Genomic DNA, 15,159 nt, shown 5'->3' with positions numbered 1-15,159 from the left:
GCCCGGTGGCTGCTCACCCACTATTTTAACATTCTTCACAGCACAAGCAACAGAACATCCTGCGGTTGATTCTCTATTTCACTTCTTCAAAAGAAGGTCAAAGGTCAGGTGCAGGTGCAGAGCATTACCCTTTGATCTCAGATGGACATACTGCCCATCTTCAAGACACTCCAGTCAGGATTCTTGCAGCCTCAGAGGCTTGAAAGCCTAAAATCTCCACCCTAAAACAAAAGGATGAGCGTTCCTGTTGACAGATTTCAGCTCTTTCACGGTGAACGGATCCAAAAAGAACCAAAGGACTCGCAGGATATGCACGGAAAGAACTGACAAAGCTTTCATATTAAGAAGTCATGCGTTACAGCTGCAGCTCCCCTTGTCGGGATCTTAGGATTTCATTTGGCCCCTAAGTCAACGATACACATTAAGTGCTTGAATTGGAATCAGAACGGAGGAAAATGCACACCACATGCACGCTGCTTTTGGTAGTCGATCATTTTTCAAACTAAAATTGACTTTAAAGGGAAAAACATTTCGACAGTTCTTGAGAATTTTTTTTTGCCTTGAATAATCAAATTTGCACTTCACATCACAGCGTCTGTTTCTCTTTCTTTAGGGGAAGCTGGGGGTTAAGGAAGTGCCTAAAGGTCATAATTTCTCCTTAAAATTCCTGACAGTGTGCAAAAAACTGAGGTTTTTGTTTTGAATAATTGTGTAATTTGTATTTCACATCATGATGACTGTTTTTCTTTCTGCAGGGGAAGCTGGGTGTTGATGAAGTGTCTGAAAGTGCCATTTTCCCCCTAAAAGGCTTGTGGAAAAAAATGTTTGCATTAGAGAATGTATGTACATAAAGCTGAGTCAATGGTGAAGTACATTGTGTATCATTAATCCTATTTTATGGATCTAATATGACATCTGGGACCACTTTCCTCTCTCACATACCCATATTAAACCATCCTTTTCAGATTTTTATTATCCTTCCCTGTGTGTTAATTGTCCGTTTTCTCTTGCTTTTTCTGCGAAGAGCCTCATCGTCCTGCAAGCAATAAAATACAGAATCCTTTTGTTTTTGGGCCGAAAATGTGCTCCGATTAATGAGGCCAGAAACTCAGGCTTCAAAAATCCATGAGTCATAACGACTGCGCACCGTGAAGTTATGTCACAAAGTTTTATGTTGAGGGAGGAAACAAGCAATCGAGCCCCACTAAAACACAACCGCAACATGTGTACATTCAGTCTGAAAGGGCTGGAGGCTTTGCAGGTGGGCAACAATCAAAAGTGCTCAACACAAGTGAGTCTTGCCCTCATTCGAGCAGTTAATATATTCACTGCAGGGGTGGAAGAAGGAATTTGAGCCCCATGAGAGACTCATCCCACCCCTGTTCCTATTTTAGCTTCAACTGCATAATCCTAGTGTCACTTTTTGGCTGCTGTCCAGTCCGCTTTTATTGTCACACCTTTGCTCCCCTCAACCACACAGATTCAAGGGTGTCAACATGGCAACCAGATGGTGAAAAAAAAAAAATCTCACAAGAGTCCATGAGTGAAGACTTCCCCATGATGCCACCAGATTCATCTTTGTCTGCATGTAAATGAGGATGAAAAGGTGCAGGTGAATGAGTTCCTGCAGGGAGGAGGACAGTTAGCATGAGGAGAAGCTGGGCTGCAGCCACGGCAGTTTGGCCGGGCGCAGACATCTGGCCTGATCCGACTTCCCACAGCCTCCTCCAAACATTTCGCGTCCTCTGGTAAATCAGGAGCGCTACAGCTGCACCGTGCATGACAGCAAGAAATCTGTTGTTTTGCTGAACGCCCGAGTCAACTAAATTCTTGGATGGTGGGCTCCTCGTCCAAAGGCTGCAGTCACGCAGCACTCTGTCAGGCCCGATGAGCTGCCAAATTGTGGTCGAGGGGATAACACGGGGTCCTCAGCAGAAAGAGGAATAATCTGATTATGGTGTTGTTGCACTCTGTGTACTTTTTAGCATAAAAAACAAGAATGTAAACAGGTTCTAACAACATAAATCCTCTCTGGTGGAGCTCCTTTGGACATGGAAATGTTTAAAATTGGCACTCTGCTAATTTTACACATCAAGATCAGTCACGGAGAGTTGTATTCAGCCTGGGAAAAAGGTTGTATAATGTCTACTGTGGCTCTGGAGGAGCTTATAAAATAACCCAGATGACGTCATGGTGATGTCAGCGGGGTTATCCCAACTTTGAGCCTCCACATTTGACCAAAAACCCTCTGTTACAAAGTGGGTGTGGAGTCTGAAGTCTAATGAAGGATGCTATCAAGTTGCATTATGGGAAGCGTCACCTTTTATTCAGCTTGCCTCACATTGGCGACTAAACGTCAAAGTATCTCAGGCTCTGCTGCATCGAATTTAGACCATTTTTCCTAAATAAGTCTCTCACAAATCCCTGAACCGTATGGAACTGACTACCCCTTCAAACATGTGTGACATACATTCACCCTGAAGCCAGTTTATTCGCTGCAGTCTAATACAACAAATATTAGGTTTCTTTATGCTAAAACTGTTCATTCATTGCAGGGCTGTTGATTTAGGTCCATCTAAGAAGGTAACAAGTGTAATCCAGTGGTTTCACAGCACAGATGGGCCTCCAGGGCGAACATATCTTAATATGTTAAGCATAATTAACATTTATAACTGTGTTTATAAGGAATTTATTTGAATGAACAAGTGTGTTAGTATCAGACATGGTTGCCCTTCATTTCATTTTGGAGACTGCATCAGGAATTGGCGTGCAGCAGAGAGGTTAAAGAGGCTCCACTCGTTGTGTTTTTATCTCCTGTGAAATTCCTCCAAACTCCCAGTGGAGACCCGAGGTTTGACTGTGACACTTTTCACGGCATCATCACGACTAGCAGGACGTCCACAGTCCTTTGACGCGAGGGCACGACGGTAGCCAGCGACGCGGATCTCAGGTTTCAGGCGAAAAGGGCCTCCTCTTCTTGAATGGGGCCGAGTTACGTGGAGGAGGTGCGGGGCAAGGAGGAGGAGGGGAGCAGGAGCCCGCAGGAATCAGAGATCTTTCTTTTGTCCTCTTGTTCGGGACCCCGACACATGGGGTCAACGCGGGCTGGATGCTTCACAGTGACTGGCTGCCTCGGACGCGGACGCACGCAGACGCCGATGAGAGCGCGCACTAATTAGGAAAACCTGGTCGAGCAATTAAGCGCAAGGAGAGAAGACGCGCGGGTCGGAGCGCAGAAGGTGCGTGTTTGACACCGAGAAAAGTTGCTTTAGACAGTTTAGAGTCTTTCTCCGATTTAATTAAACATCCGTGGAGATTTTTTGGCATCCGGGAGCTGTGTTTTACGAGCGGGGTCGAGTCTAAATTTGCAAAGTGGGTTCCACGTAAGGAGTTCTGCCGGAGAGCGGTGAGTGCTCCAGTCTGTTTTTGTCCGTTTAAAGTTTAAAGGAGAGTATGTTCGCCTGTTGCGCTTTGTGAAAAGTCACCGCTAGTTCCATTTAAAATGTGAAAAGGTCACTCGCTTTGATAAAGCTGGCCAAAAAAGAGGCTGTTTTAAACAGCTGCCACATCGGACTGGCCAAATGCACTCACCCCACAGACTAAAAGCATTACACTGATTTTCCTTTGTTTCTTTAATGACTAATTCTCCTAATAGCGGCTTTAACTTTCCGAACTAATCGTGCGTCTGGCTCTTTGAAATGATGGCTTCATCTCCTAATTCGCCGGATTTTTGTTTCCCCACTGAAGCTTGGCAGCACTTTGTTTTCCTCCTGGAATGCCACAATTTCCAAAACAATTCAGTCTGACTCAGCAAAGCGTGTTCATAGCACTCAACAGCTCTGCTGAGGCTCGTTTAAAACCTCCTTTTGCTGCTTATTTGAAGCAGAAAGCAGGAGATCCGCGCTGTGGATAAACTCCTGTTGCCCTCTGGTTGTCTTGTGCCAAGTCAGAAAGTTCTTTCCCTCGTCGTGACGCCACGCACAGGAGCAGTGATTGACATTTGTAGGTGCTGTATTTCTGCCCCTTTGCTCAGACTGCATGGGGATTTCATGTGCCCCCTGTCTGCTCCCTGAACCCTAAAATCCAGCTTTCTGCTTTTGGTTAGGCAGGAATGTTAACTCGCCTTTGCTTTGTCCAGATCCTTTGCCCAAAAAACTCTGCACCCCCCCTCCATCTCCTCCTGGAGACGAGTGACTCCTGAAGCAGAAAAGCCATTAAATCAGTTGAGCTGGGTTTAGCCCACATGAGCAAATAAGCTACTGTTTAAAAGCTGTCGGGACGCCGGCATTGCAGAAATGTTTGCTTCAGATAAATAATTTGGTGTGAGCTCCTTTTTTTTTGTTTACTGGTGTGTCTTTAGGTGGAGATGAGGATAGCAGTGAGGGCATTTACAGTGTGTTAACAAGGGCTGCTGTAAAGAGTGCATTTTGTGTGGGAGAACAGTGTTTAACCTTTAGCCCTGCACCTCTGGAAACCTTTAATCAGCCCTTTGGCAGGAGCGAAACTCCTCTTTGGAGCAGCAGCACCTGCTGTACAAAGTTTATATCACAGCCGAGAATCAGATCTCCTCTTTGACTCATTATTGTATGAATTTACAGCATCTTGTCCTCCGCAAATCACACTTTCTATCAAGAAGTATGCCGCCCAGGCTGTGATGTTTCGGTGACTTTTCATGCAGCAGGTATTGTGCATTGAGAGAAACTTGCAAATTACCTCTGTGGAACAGATGAATTCAGTTTGGATGAATTCAGACTGCAAGAAAACAGCTTTAAGCATAAAAGATGGAAAAAATGTTGACAGATATACTCACAAGTACGGACATTTGACTTTTTGGCACTGTGAATTTAAGTTTGACTGCAGTAACTCTGTGAAAAAATCAGGCCAAATACTGAATTTCTATCATCTGTGCTGGAAAGGTCAAACAAGATCCAGCAAGCTTAAAGTTTGCAGGTGACTGAATTGTGGCGATAAGTTTGTTTAAAGGTTGATAAAATGGCACAAGCAGAGGTGGAACGCTTTGGAGGTCAAACTCAAGTGTCTAGTTTTGGCAGTTTGGCTTGTTTTTGAGGCGTTCTTTGATTCTACTAATATTAGATGTCCATTAGTGGTTAGCCTGCTGTGGATTCATGACGGCAGTGCTTTGCATTTCTTGTGAGATGGTTTGGGTTGGTGCGCAGAATTTTGCACAATGGGTCGTGTCCTCAAAGCGCAGTTTGAACCCGGAGGTGGCTGACTATCGGATCACAAAAGGAGTATCTGTGGAGGAAACCAAACACGGTGGTAACTGGGACAGATGATGTTTAAAGGGACAATATGCCTCATTGGACCAACTTGACTTTTCTAGCTGCGCAGTTCGGACGTCATTGTTAGATTTTTTTGTGTTTTTTGCAGTGCTTCTTCCATGTAATGTGTTGCGCACCTCTGCTGAAACACCTCTGCTCTTTAGGCGGGGTTTGTAATTGTATGTTGGGGTAAAACAGATGTCAGCTCACAGCTGGACTTGTTCCTCTTTCAGACTTTGTTTCAGGGTCACAGTTGTCTGTTTTTTCCCACCACTAAGAATCGACATGGTTTTAGGAGATACGGTGTGATGTCCTTGTAGTAGGCGAATCTCTGCGTTTTCAACCTTTCTGGGTGTGATTTAGTTCAAGGTTTTATGCAGGAAACTTTTCCCTGTCTGGATCCAGCCACAGCAAGCCAACTACTAACATACGTTACTAACTAACGTTGGTGTTGCTGACGGATCTTTGAACTTTAACATGATGGTTCTGGATTTGGTGTAATATTTGCTGGTCATGCTCAGGCAAGTCACTCTTGCCCTTTCTAAGCATCTGATGGTGCCAGTTTGGGAAAGGATTTCGCAAAGGAATGGATGAGTAACCTGGCGCGGGAGGGCCTCAGTATAATGCACTAATCTGAGGAGACATGCCTACAGATGCTCGTAATGGCTAAAGCCTTGTCCTGTTGCAATGAGTCATGAAATGCTAGTTATTTTCTTTGCTACACCCTGTTTTCTGAAAGTATACAAGCAGAGAAGGTGTGTTCAAAGAGTCCCAAAGGCTCTCTCGGAGTTCAGGTTTTTAGTTCATTGAGCTCTGTCTGCGTTGGTGTTATTCAGATTGCTGCCTTTAAAAAAGACTTTAGTGCTGTATTTGATGTGTAACGTTCAATTTCAGAGGTCAAATAGGCCTTGTGGCCAACTCTTCAGCTAGTTTTGGAGAGAGAAACCTAATCATCTTGAAAAGTTAAACTACTGGGCAAAGTCTGAAGACGATAAGTCAAGCTCTCCTGTCGTTGCTCAGTGATCCATGTTCGCAATCTCTTGTAATGGTTACTCAAGTGAAAAAGGACCAGCTCTGTTCTTTTATGTCTCTGCCATGTTAAGTTATCATATTGTGCTTTTAAAGAATTTGAAGGCATAATTTCTGGCAACCTTTAGCAGGAAATAAATTCCTAACCTCATTGAGTGCTGTTGGTGCACAGCAGGTCTCCTCGCAGCTAGCTGCAACTTGCCAGTCGGCACTTTGATGTTTGATTAAGCAGCTCAAGCTTGGAATAGCAGGGAGCTGTAAGAATGCAGGTTTACCAAAGTGCGACCAAGACGAGTGCGCTCTGACCAACAGTGCTGATTCACAGTGTGTTGCATAGTTCACGCATGGATACCTGCATGTCTGGGAGATCTGTATCTGATTACAGCGGAACATGTGGCTGTGTTTATGTCTCAGCTACAGTTGAGGTCTACATAAAGTACTTGCATGCAGTATTTGCTCTTGCATTCTTTAATCACTCTGTGGATGTGTCAACGTGGTAGTTTGATGTATGTGTACACTTCGTATGAATCCAATGGGGAATGCTTGGGGGCTTTTTAAAGGTCTTTTTATTATCATTACAGAATAATCTGCCGATTATTTTCTCAATCATGTGGTCTGGAAGATGTCCATAGTCCAAGATGATGTCTTGTTTTGTCCAACCAGTACACCAAAAGCCAAATATTTTCAGTTTAAAATCATGGGAAACTCAGAAAACCAGCATATGGTCACATGTTTGAGAGGCTTTTTTTTTTCTCATTAAAAGATTACTGAAATGTTCAGTTGTGAATGTACCAAAATAGTTGCCAATGATTATCTGTTGACTAATTGATGAGTCAACTAATTGCTTTAATTTCCAACGTTGGTCGTGTGAATGGACTAAATACTGCTTATAGTTGCTTTTCAGGTCAGACTTGTCAGTCCATTCAAGTCTGCACAGGGGAAGTAACCGAAAACTTTTTTATCTTTCATGTAGAGCTTTAACTTCAAAGAAAAAAAACATTAAAGAGACCTCGTTTGTTCAGCAATGGTGCGTAAAAACTAAAACAAAAAGAGCATAAAATTACTGAAGTGTGTCGTTTTTTTTTCCCATCCAAAGCTCATTTAGCTCCCCGGTCACCTTGGCACCATGAGTTGGAGCTTCCTAACTCGTCTGCTGGATGAAATCTCCAACCACTCCACCTTTGTGGGGAAGATCTGGCTGACAGTGCTCATCATCTTCCGCATCGTGCTGACAGCCGTCGGCGGTGAAACCATCTACTACGATGAACAGAGTAAATTTATCTGCAACACGCAACAGCCTGGGTGCGAGAACGTGTGCTATGATGCTTTTGCGCCGCTCTCACATGTCCGATTCTGGATCTTTCAGGTGAGCCACATTTCAGTCTACAGTGATCATCGCAAAAGCATTATGTCTCTGATTTTCTAAATTTGCCCAACATGCACACATTTGTTTTGTTTTTTTTTGTTTTTTGTCCAGGTGATCCTGATCACCACCCCCACCATTATGTACCTGGGCTTTGCCATGCACAAAATTGCCCGCATGGAAGACGGCGAGTACCGGCCAGTCCGGAACCAGAAGAAGAGGATGCCCATCGTCAGCCGCGGGGCAGTTCGAGACTATGAGGAGGCAGAGGACAACGGAGAGGAAGACCCCATGATCGCTGAAGAGATTGAACAAGACAAGTCTGACAAAGCTGAAAAAAGTAAGATGGAGATTTGAGCAGCAATGTGTCACAAAGCATTTTCAGTAGTCTGTAATAGCTTTCACCCCCGTTTGATGCTCATTAAATCAGATTCTCACCACTCTCTCTGTGTTCAAGGCTCTGAGAAAAAGCATGACGGTCGCCGGCGGATCCTGCGTGACGGCCTGATGAAAGTCTACGTTTGTCAGCTGCTGTGGCGCTCTGCCTTCGAGGTCGCCTTCCTTTTCGGCCAGTACATCCTCTACGGCTTTGAGGTGATCCCTTCCTACATCTGCACTCGCTCACCGTGCCCGCACACTGTGGACTGCTTCGTGTCCCGCCCCACGGAGAAGACCATCTTCCTGCTGGTGATGTACGTTGTGTCTTTCCTCTGCCTGCTCCTTACCATCTTTGAAATCATCCATCTGGGGGTCGGTGGCATCCGCGACACCTTCCGCAGGCGGGCCACCCTTGCCTCGCACGCCCCCCGTCCACCCTCCTCTCGTGCCATGCCAACGGCCCCACCGGGATACCACGCCACCATGAAGAAGGAGAAACTGAAAGGAGAGCTGAGAGACTCGCCAATGGGCGACTCCGGGCGGGAGAGCTTCGGGGACGAGGGGCCGTCGTCCAGGGAGCTGGAGCGGTTGAGGAGGCACCTGAAGCTGGCCCAGCAGCATCTGGACCTGGCCTACCAGGCAGAGGAAGGAAGCCCTTCACGAAGCAGCAGCCCCGAGGTCAACACAGCTGCACAGACGGCCGCTGAGCAGAACCGCCTCAACTTTGCCCAGGAAAAGCAGGGAGAGGCGAGCGAGAAAGGTAATGAAAAGGCTGCCAGAATACACCCCTAACCGGTTCAGATTCAGCTATTTCTAATAATGCAGCTTTATATAGTGCCATCTCCATTTCACACATGCTAACAGGACTTCAGGTCTTCAGTTCTGCAAAATTTTGACACAATTGAAGAAAAACGGAACCGTTTAAGTTCTCTATCTGCCCGCACCAAAAAAGTAATTCCTCTCAAAAGTAAGATTTGCCGTTTTTCTAAGTTTTATATAACCGGAAAAGAAAAATAAACAAGGAATTTGAATAGATTTAACAGTTGATTTCTGCTCTAAATGTTTGGATAGATTTGTTGGTAAAAAAAAATCTGGAAGCAAAGTATTAGCAACCTATAAAAATACTTCCTCTGTTTTCTGTTAGTACATTTCTGTAACTTGTGGTTAACCGGTGAACAGTCTAAAACCCAGAGACTTTCGTGAGGCAAATCTTCGAATTTGAGAAGCTTGAAATGGAGATTCTTTTACGGTTTCAGCTCCGAACATTTCCTAATTGCAACCTCAGATTTATTCATTTATTTCTGTCACATAAGGCCTGACCTCAAACCACCAAAATGCCACGTTACCCATGGAGGAACCTTTTTAAAAGTCCAGGTGTTAAGCGAACATACATGCTGAATATGCCTCTGTTTTGCCTCTGCCTCTCTTAGGAATACATGCCTGAGCGTGCTTCCTGCCTCAAACGTCTGCCCTTCCATTCCTACTGGCCTTAAACACATGGGGGAAGCACATATGGGAGTGCAGTCAGACCACTGAGGGAGACCAGAGCGTGTTTGTGTATGCGTGTGTGTGGATGGATGAGAGAAATATGCCTTTCAGTATTAGGGGTCAGTCAGAAATAAAAAAATGCTGACCAAGCTGTGTTGTGACAAATGGTTCATCCTCACCACTTTAAACTTGAAAGCCCGCTACATCTCGAATTTCTACTTGCCAAACTACGTCCAAACCCCGACTATGCCTTTCGGCTAAACCAAGTCTACACCCTGTTCTTTCGCCCACTCTGTGTTTTTGTGGCTCAACCATTTCAGACCTTGTACGAATTATCCAAAGCTTTAAACTCCTCTGGCCAAGTGTACCTCTGTTGTCTTCCTCACAAAAGAGAGGCTCTCTGTTAATAAGATGTTGCTGGATGTTAATGTCTCATTTTGTTTGCCTCAGAGAGAATCTCAAACAACACAGCCGTGGGGTATGTCATTTCTGGAGCCTGTGCAACAACTTTTTCTTTCTCTTTTCTCTCTCTCTCTCTCTCTCTCTTTTTTTTTTTTTTTTTTGGTATGAGGGCGGTTTAACCTGTGCTAGATGAGTCATGTTGTGTGTTTAATTTAAACTGATTTAATGTTGGGGATTATTGATGTTTATTAGCCAGAAGCCACACCATTACCAAAATATTTGACAGAAGTTTGAAGCCTGTATATTTACTCCAATCGGCCAAAATGTTTACCTGGGAAATGCTTGAATTCTTCATTAACAGGAAATGCTCCAAGGAATTTCCAAGTATAATTTTTTTTGTACAATAAATTCATTAAAAATATTCCATTTATGATAGCAGTACCTTTTCACAATGTCTTGACCAAAGATCAAGATTACCTTTATCCAGAAGGAAGCGTTTGCATCATGAAGGCCACCTATTTCACATCACTGCTGAAAAGCAGGCTCTTGGGTGTTGGTCAGTCCCTCTCTTCCCTAAATTACAGTAGCGTGCAAATGTTTTGGCACCCCCCGGTGAACAATTTTGTCATTGTGAACTGTTAAGTGTAGAAGATGAACTGACAAAACATTCTCTTGAATGAATGAATTTGAGCTCTCATAACATGACATGGTACAAATGTGAAAGCTTTATAAATACTGTGACTCCTCAACTTGTACACAGATTCACTTGCAACAACAGAAGAAAGCCTCTCCTGCGTTGTCACCACAAAATTCAGCATCAAACGTTTGGAGCATGGGGATGGATAGATAATATTTTGGGCTTGTGTTGCAGCCAGTGGCATGTGTAACATTTCACTGGTGGAGGCAAGAATGGGTTCAGTTAATACCAGCAAATTCTGCAATCAGGCATCACACCATTTGTAAAAAAAAAAAAAAAAAAAAAAGCTGAAGATGGAAAGATCAGGCTCATCCCAAACAAAATCCAGAATGGACTACCTCGAGGACCAAGCTGAAGATTTTGCCATCGCAGTCCCCGAACTAAACATCATCGAAACTCTGTGGATAGACCTCAAAAGAGCAGTGCATGCAAGACAGGCCAAGAGTTTCACAGAAGTGAAAAATGGGCAAAAACCCTGCAAAGCTGGCGACAAAAATCTTTCTTAAATGCAAAAGAAATGTCATCTTTAACTTCAAGCCTTTTGGAAATCAGGTCATCTTTTATTTGCTCAGCCATCACAGTAACAGAAAGCTCGACCAGGGGTGGCCAAACATTTCCGTGCCACTGCATGTACTATAAAAGTGATTCTTAATGTTTGTACAGAAGTTAAAAAAATATCTTTTCTTGTGGGTTTTATTTTCGCTTAACAGCTGGAAACATCTGTCTTCTGGGCTACTGTCAACGGTGAAACTCCATCCTTGTCTTTTGAAATTTACATTCTTCTTTAGTGAGACAGATTTTTCCACCCATGACATGCGCCACTACCCCTCCATTGTGCTGAAACATGGATGCTTTCATGCATCCTAGAAAAACACAACCCAGCTGAGGAAAGGATGACAGTTGGCTGCTGACGCACAGCCTGGTGCCATGTAAACACATAATCTTCACTTCATCATGAAACTTTTGATCAATAGCTTTCTGTGCTCATACAGAGTTCATACTTTCTCATAGCCTGTCAGTTGGTTTTATGATCTTTGGCTGATGTAATGAAACTACAGATTGCCAAAGAGCTGTTGGATTGCTGTATTTTTTGTAATCATCTCACTTCCAATTTTGCTACTTATTGCAAGGTACGACATTCCATTTTGAATATGGTACTTCTTCAGTGGTTTATTCTTTTTGTTTCTATTGCAAGTTTTGTAGTTTTTGTAACTGTAGAGATTATTTTGTCTTCAGAGTAAATAAATATATTTGAACTTAATGCTTTGGCCTTTGGACTCAACTCTTTCTCTGGTAAAGTTCTTACATATGCATTTTAACCCACTTTTTTTGTTTGTCAAAACCTCTTCATGTCAACTTTAGTGAATACACTGACAAATCAGTCAATTAAAAAGACATGAATCAGGAACTTTGCAAGTTTTGGATTGATTAACATTAAGAACTGGAATAATAGAAAATGGGGAAAATAAGGACACACATGTTTGAATTAATGATTTAATACACATTGTTGGATCAGTCAACAACAGATGTCAGACTTTCTGCAAAGGTATTGATGGGAAATGTTGCAAAAAGTTTGAAAGTAGGGCAACACTGCCCTCTGTAGGTGAGAATCACAACACCAAGGAAAAGCAATGCAATGCAGGCCTTATAAGCAATTACTTAGAGATTGTAACTTCATAAAAATGATGAGAAACTTTAATTAGTCTGTGTGATTAATCAGAGAAATTGTATTTAAAAAGGGAGTTCTAAAGTATTGGTTCACCCAAATTACACCATCACATTTTCTAACTTGAACCCCAGTGGCATTTAAACACAACAGAGGTGAAATGAATGTGTTGCTTATGCTCATCTTACCATTTAAGCATTGCACTTTAAAAACATGTCTGTCCAGAAACTGAGGGTTTTACTCAGACCTTCCTGTGGACAGCTTACATAGGAATTAGTTCTTTGGTAGTAAGTAGTTAAAATCAAAGGTAGAAATCTCAAAACCTCAGCACATCAAATGAAAAATGCCTACAGAGTGTGAAGCAGATATTTTGTAATTCGGATGAACTCGCCCTTTTAAGCTTTGATATTCAGATACAGGTACACTCTTCAGGTATAATGTTGGGCAAGGTCTCATACTTGAACGAGTACCCGCCATCAGATGTCGTGGTGATCCTCAGGGACTTCATGGTCCCTGGGACTGGAGCGCAGCACTGTGTGATCCCCAGCATCACCATGGTTCGATCCCAGGCTGAGCAGTTCCCATGACAGTAGTAAAAAGTCAGCACCTTTGGATGGACGATCCAGTTGTCCCAGCCCAGCTCCTCAAAGCTGATTTCGATCTCTGCGCGGTGGCAGTCGCTGTGCTGGGGTCCTTCTTGAGAGGGTCTCTGGAGCAGGTCGATAGCAGAAGGAGACCAGGGAATGGTGACTGGTGCCTGGCGAGGTGAACGCACAGGGACACGAGGTTGAGCATGGAAGTGAAGAAAAGGCGTCTTGTCTGGTTCGTTGGCGTGGCACTGACAGGCTGGACAGCGCACCTGGAGCAAAAAAGGGCCCTCAGCCACCGAGGCCAGCACGTTTTGATCCAGCTGGTAGGTGGTCCATCCATCTGAGCTCAGCGTTGATGGAGCCTCTGACACCTGAAGAAGCTGCACTGAAGTGAAAATGAACAGTTGAGCAGAGGAGTTGGCCATGGCCCCCTCCCCAGCGTAGAACCAGAAGTGGGCAGATGTGACCAGGGTCTCGTGGTTGTTCATGGAGGGCTGGAAGTAATATGTGAAGTGGCTGTCGGTGGTTTCTTCAAAAGCTGAGTCAGATCTGGCACAGGCCGGGTCTGCCAATGTGAGATTAGAGGGCAGTCAGTGAAGTTTATTGGGTTTTTTATACTTTTTATAGGACTGTTTGGTGCTTGTTTAGAGTCCTGCTGTTATTTAGAGGAGGCTCCAGTGTGTATGAACTCTTTAAGATCAACACATAGACTACACTTCTTTTCACTGTGATTTCCAAAGAAGTCGTCTGATTAACGTAACACCCTGATAAAATCAGCTTTTTGCTGTCCTCCAGTGGTTTAACTTCTCATCCTGCTGCAGTGATGTACTCCAGGGCCCCGCATCACTGGAGGGTGTGGTTACAGGCGCAGCGAAGCACATGTCTGACCACACCCAATCAGAAGTGAATCAGACTTAAAGCTTTCAATCCGGGAGGACAGCGAAGCCCTGTCTTCTAATGTGGTGTTACTCTTTAAATCAGGTGTTTCGAAAGGCCTTTAAAATACACTATACACTAATATAAAGTGCTGCCATGTGGCTTTATTTGTTTCACATATGCAGCATGCGTGTAGTGGGTTTACTGAAATATACTGCAGTATAACTGCAATTAAAAATGTGAGTTTCATGTGATTTCAACATCAAGATAAGTGTGTAATATGTGCAACACACACGTGTCATGTAGTTTCAAAGAAGGAACACAGATATTCAGTTATTCCAAAATCTTTGCTGCACACTGGAGCCTTAGGTTCAAGCTTCCTCTGTGGAAAACATAAAGGCACTTTTAAAGTGTACTTTTCAGGAGATAAGCAAATGCCCACCAGAACATGTAGAGACTGTTTGGATAAAGTTTCACATAATCAGGTCACTATTGTCACGCAGTTACAAGAGCAATATCATAAAACTGCCCTATATGGATATATACCACTGGACATCATTTTCATTTACTCCTAAAAAACAGGTATAATTTCAGTGAATGACTGGGTTGATGAGGTAATCACAATCTTTAAAGGGATCAGACTGGCTCAGAAAATGGGTTTATTATAAGTCAAACACTAACTTTGCCTTTTGCATTAAGGATCCAAAATGCAGGTACAGTGATTAGGAATGAGACTGAGATTTAGAGGTGTTCACAAGTAAAACAAACCAAAAAAGTCTCTCACCAGAACTGGGAAAGAGAATAATTTGAGATGTTTCCTGCTTCAGATTAGTTTGATGGTTGACCCGCGCTGTCCTGCTCGTCCTGCGGGCCCTCCGCAGTTTGTTCCATGCTTCTGACTGCCGCAGATGATCCTGCATTGAGGTCGGAGGAGGCTCCTCCAGCCCGAGGCCCTCCAGAACCCGCTCGCTGAACCACGACAACAGCGCTTCCTGGGACAGCTCCTCTCCCCTGCAGGCTTGTGGGAGAATGTGGATCCACAAAGGGCCCAGGATGAAGAGAGCACAGGACACCATGACTATGAGACACTGCTGGCCACAATTACCTTCCAGGTGCAACAACAAAAATGTCCAAAACAGAAGTGTGACTATTTTTACTGGTCCCAGAGAGAAACAGAGATTCAGTCAGGTCCAGAAAACAGATTCTCCTCTGTGACTTTCCTTATTTTCACACATGTTTGTTTGGCTCTGCAGCTATCTGAGTGAAGTCTGCGAGCAAAAGCATTTTGTTGCCAACGCACGAATTGAAGATAGCAAAGAGTGGCCTTGACGCTGGGGAGGTTGCATCATGTGGTTCTGTGGCTGTTTCACACAGTTCTGAGGGAATGC

General features: G+C 43.9%; 2 protein-coding genes across 3 annotated transcripts; one reads left to right on the top strand and one right to left on the bottom strand.

Annotated features, from left to right (window-relative positions):
- The first annotated feature begins 3,054 nt into the window (after nt 1-3,054).
- LOC139327905 (gap junction gamma-1 protein-like) lies at nt 3,055-10,598 on the top strand. 2 transcript variants are annotated; one of them, XM_070957927.1, is made up of 5 exons: nt 3,055-3,239; nt 7,408-7,677; nt 7,789-8,014; nt 8,132-8,812; nt 9,483-10,598. In XM_070957927.1, the coding sequence occupies exons 2-5, from the start codon at nt 7,438-7,440 to the stop codon at nt 9,494-9,496; spliced, it is 1,161 nt and encodes a 386-aa protein (XP_070814028.1). In that variant the 5' UTR covers nt 3,055-3,239; nt 7,408-7,437; the 3' UTR covers nt 9,497-10,598. The 2 variants fall into 2 exon arrangements, with proteins under 2 accessions (XP_070814028.1, XP_070814029.1); XM_070957928.1 differs by lacking the exon at nt 3,055-3,239 and adding an exon at nt 3,247-3,406.
- Nucleotides 10,599-12,714: 2,116 nt separating this feature from the next.
- Nucleotides 12,715-14,847, bottom strand: inha (inhibin subunit alpha). The gene is made up of 2 exons (XM_070957961.1): nt 14,556-14,847; nt 12,715-13,460 (listed from the first exon to the last, which is right to left on the bottom strand). Exons 1-2 carry the CDS (start codon nt 14,845-14,847, stop codon nt 12,715-12,717), a joined length of 1,038 nt encoding a protein of 345 aa, XP_070814062.1.
- Nucleotides 14,848-15,159: the final 312 nt, after the last annotated feature.

The sequence above is a fragment of the Chaetodon trifascialis genome, chromosome 24, assembly GCF_039877785.1.
Source record: "Chaetodon trifascialis isolate fChaTrf1 chromosome 24, fChaTrf1.hap1, whole genome shotgun sequence".
Classification (NCBI taxonomy): domain Eukaryota; kingdom Metazoa; phylum Chordata; class Actinopteri; order Chaetodontiformes; family Chaetodontidae; genus Chaetodon; species Chaetodon trifascialis.
This window is presented reverse-complemented; position numbering and strand designations above follow the sequence as displayed.

Excerpts from the sequence above, each read along its gene's own strand:
- LOC139327905 (XM_070957927.1), top strand. The coding sequence starts at position 7,438 with ATGAGTTGGAGCTTCCTAACTCGTCTGCTGGATGAAATCTCCAACCAC. Across the intron at positions 7,678-7,788 it reads TCCGATTCTGGATCTTTCAG|GTGATCCTGATCACCACCCC; the intron begins GTGAGCCACATT and ends TTTTTTGTCCAG. Across the intron at positions 8,015-8,131 it reads GTCTGACAAAGCTGAAAAAA|GCTCTGAGAAAAAGCATGAC; the intron begins GTAAGATGGAGA and ends TCTGTGTTCAAG.
- inha (XM_070957961.1), bottom strand. The coding sequence starts at position 14,847 with ATGGTGTCCTGTGCTCTCTTCATCCTGGGCCCTTTGTGGATCCACATT. Across the intron at positions 13,461-14,555 it reads TATTCTCTTTCCCAGTTCTG|ACCCGGCCTGTGCCAGATCT; the intron begins GTGAGAGACTTT and ends TCACATTGGCAG.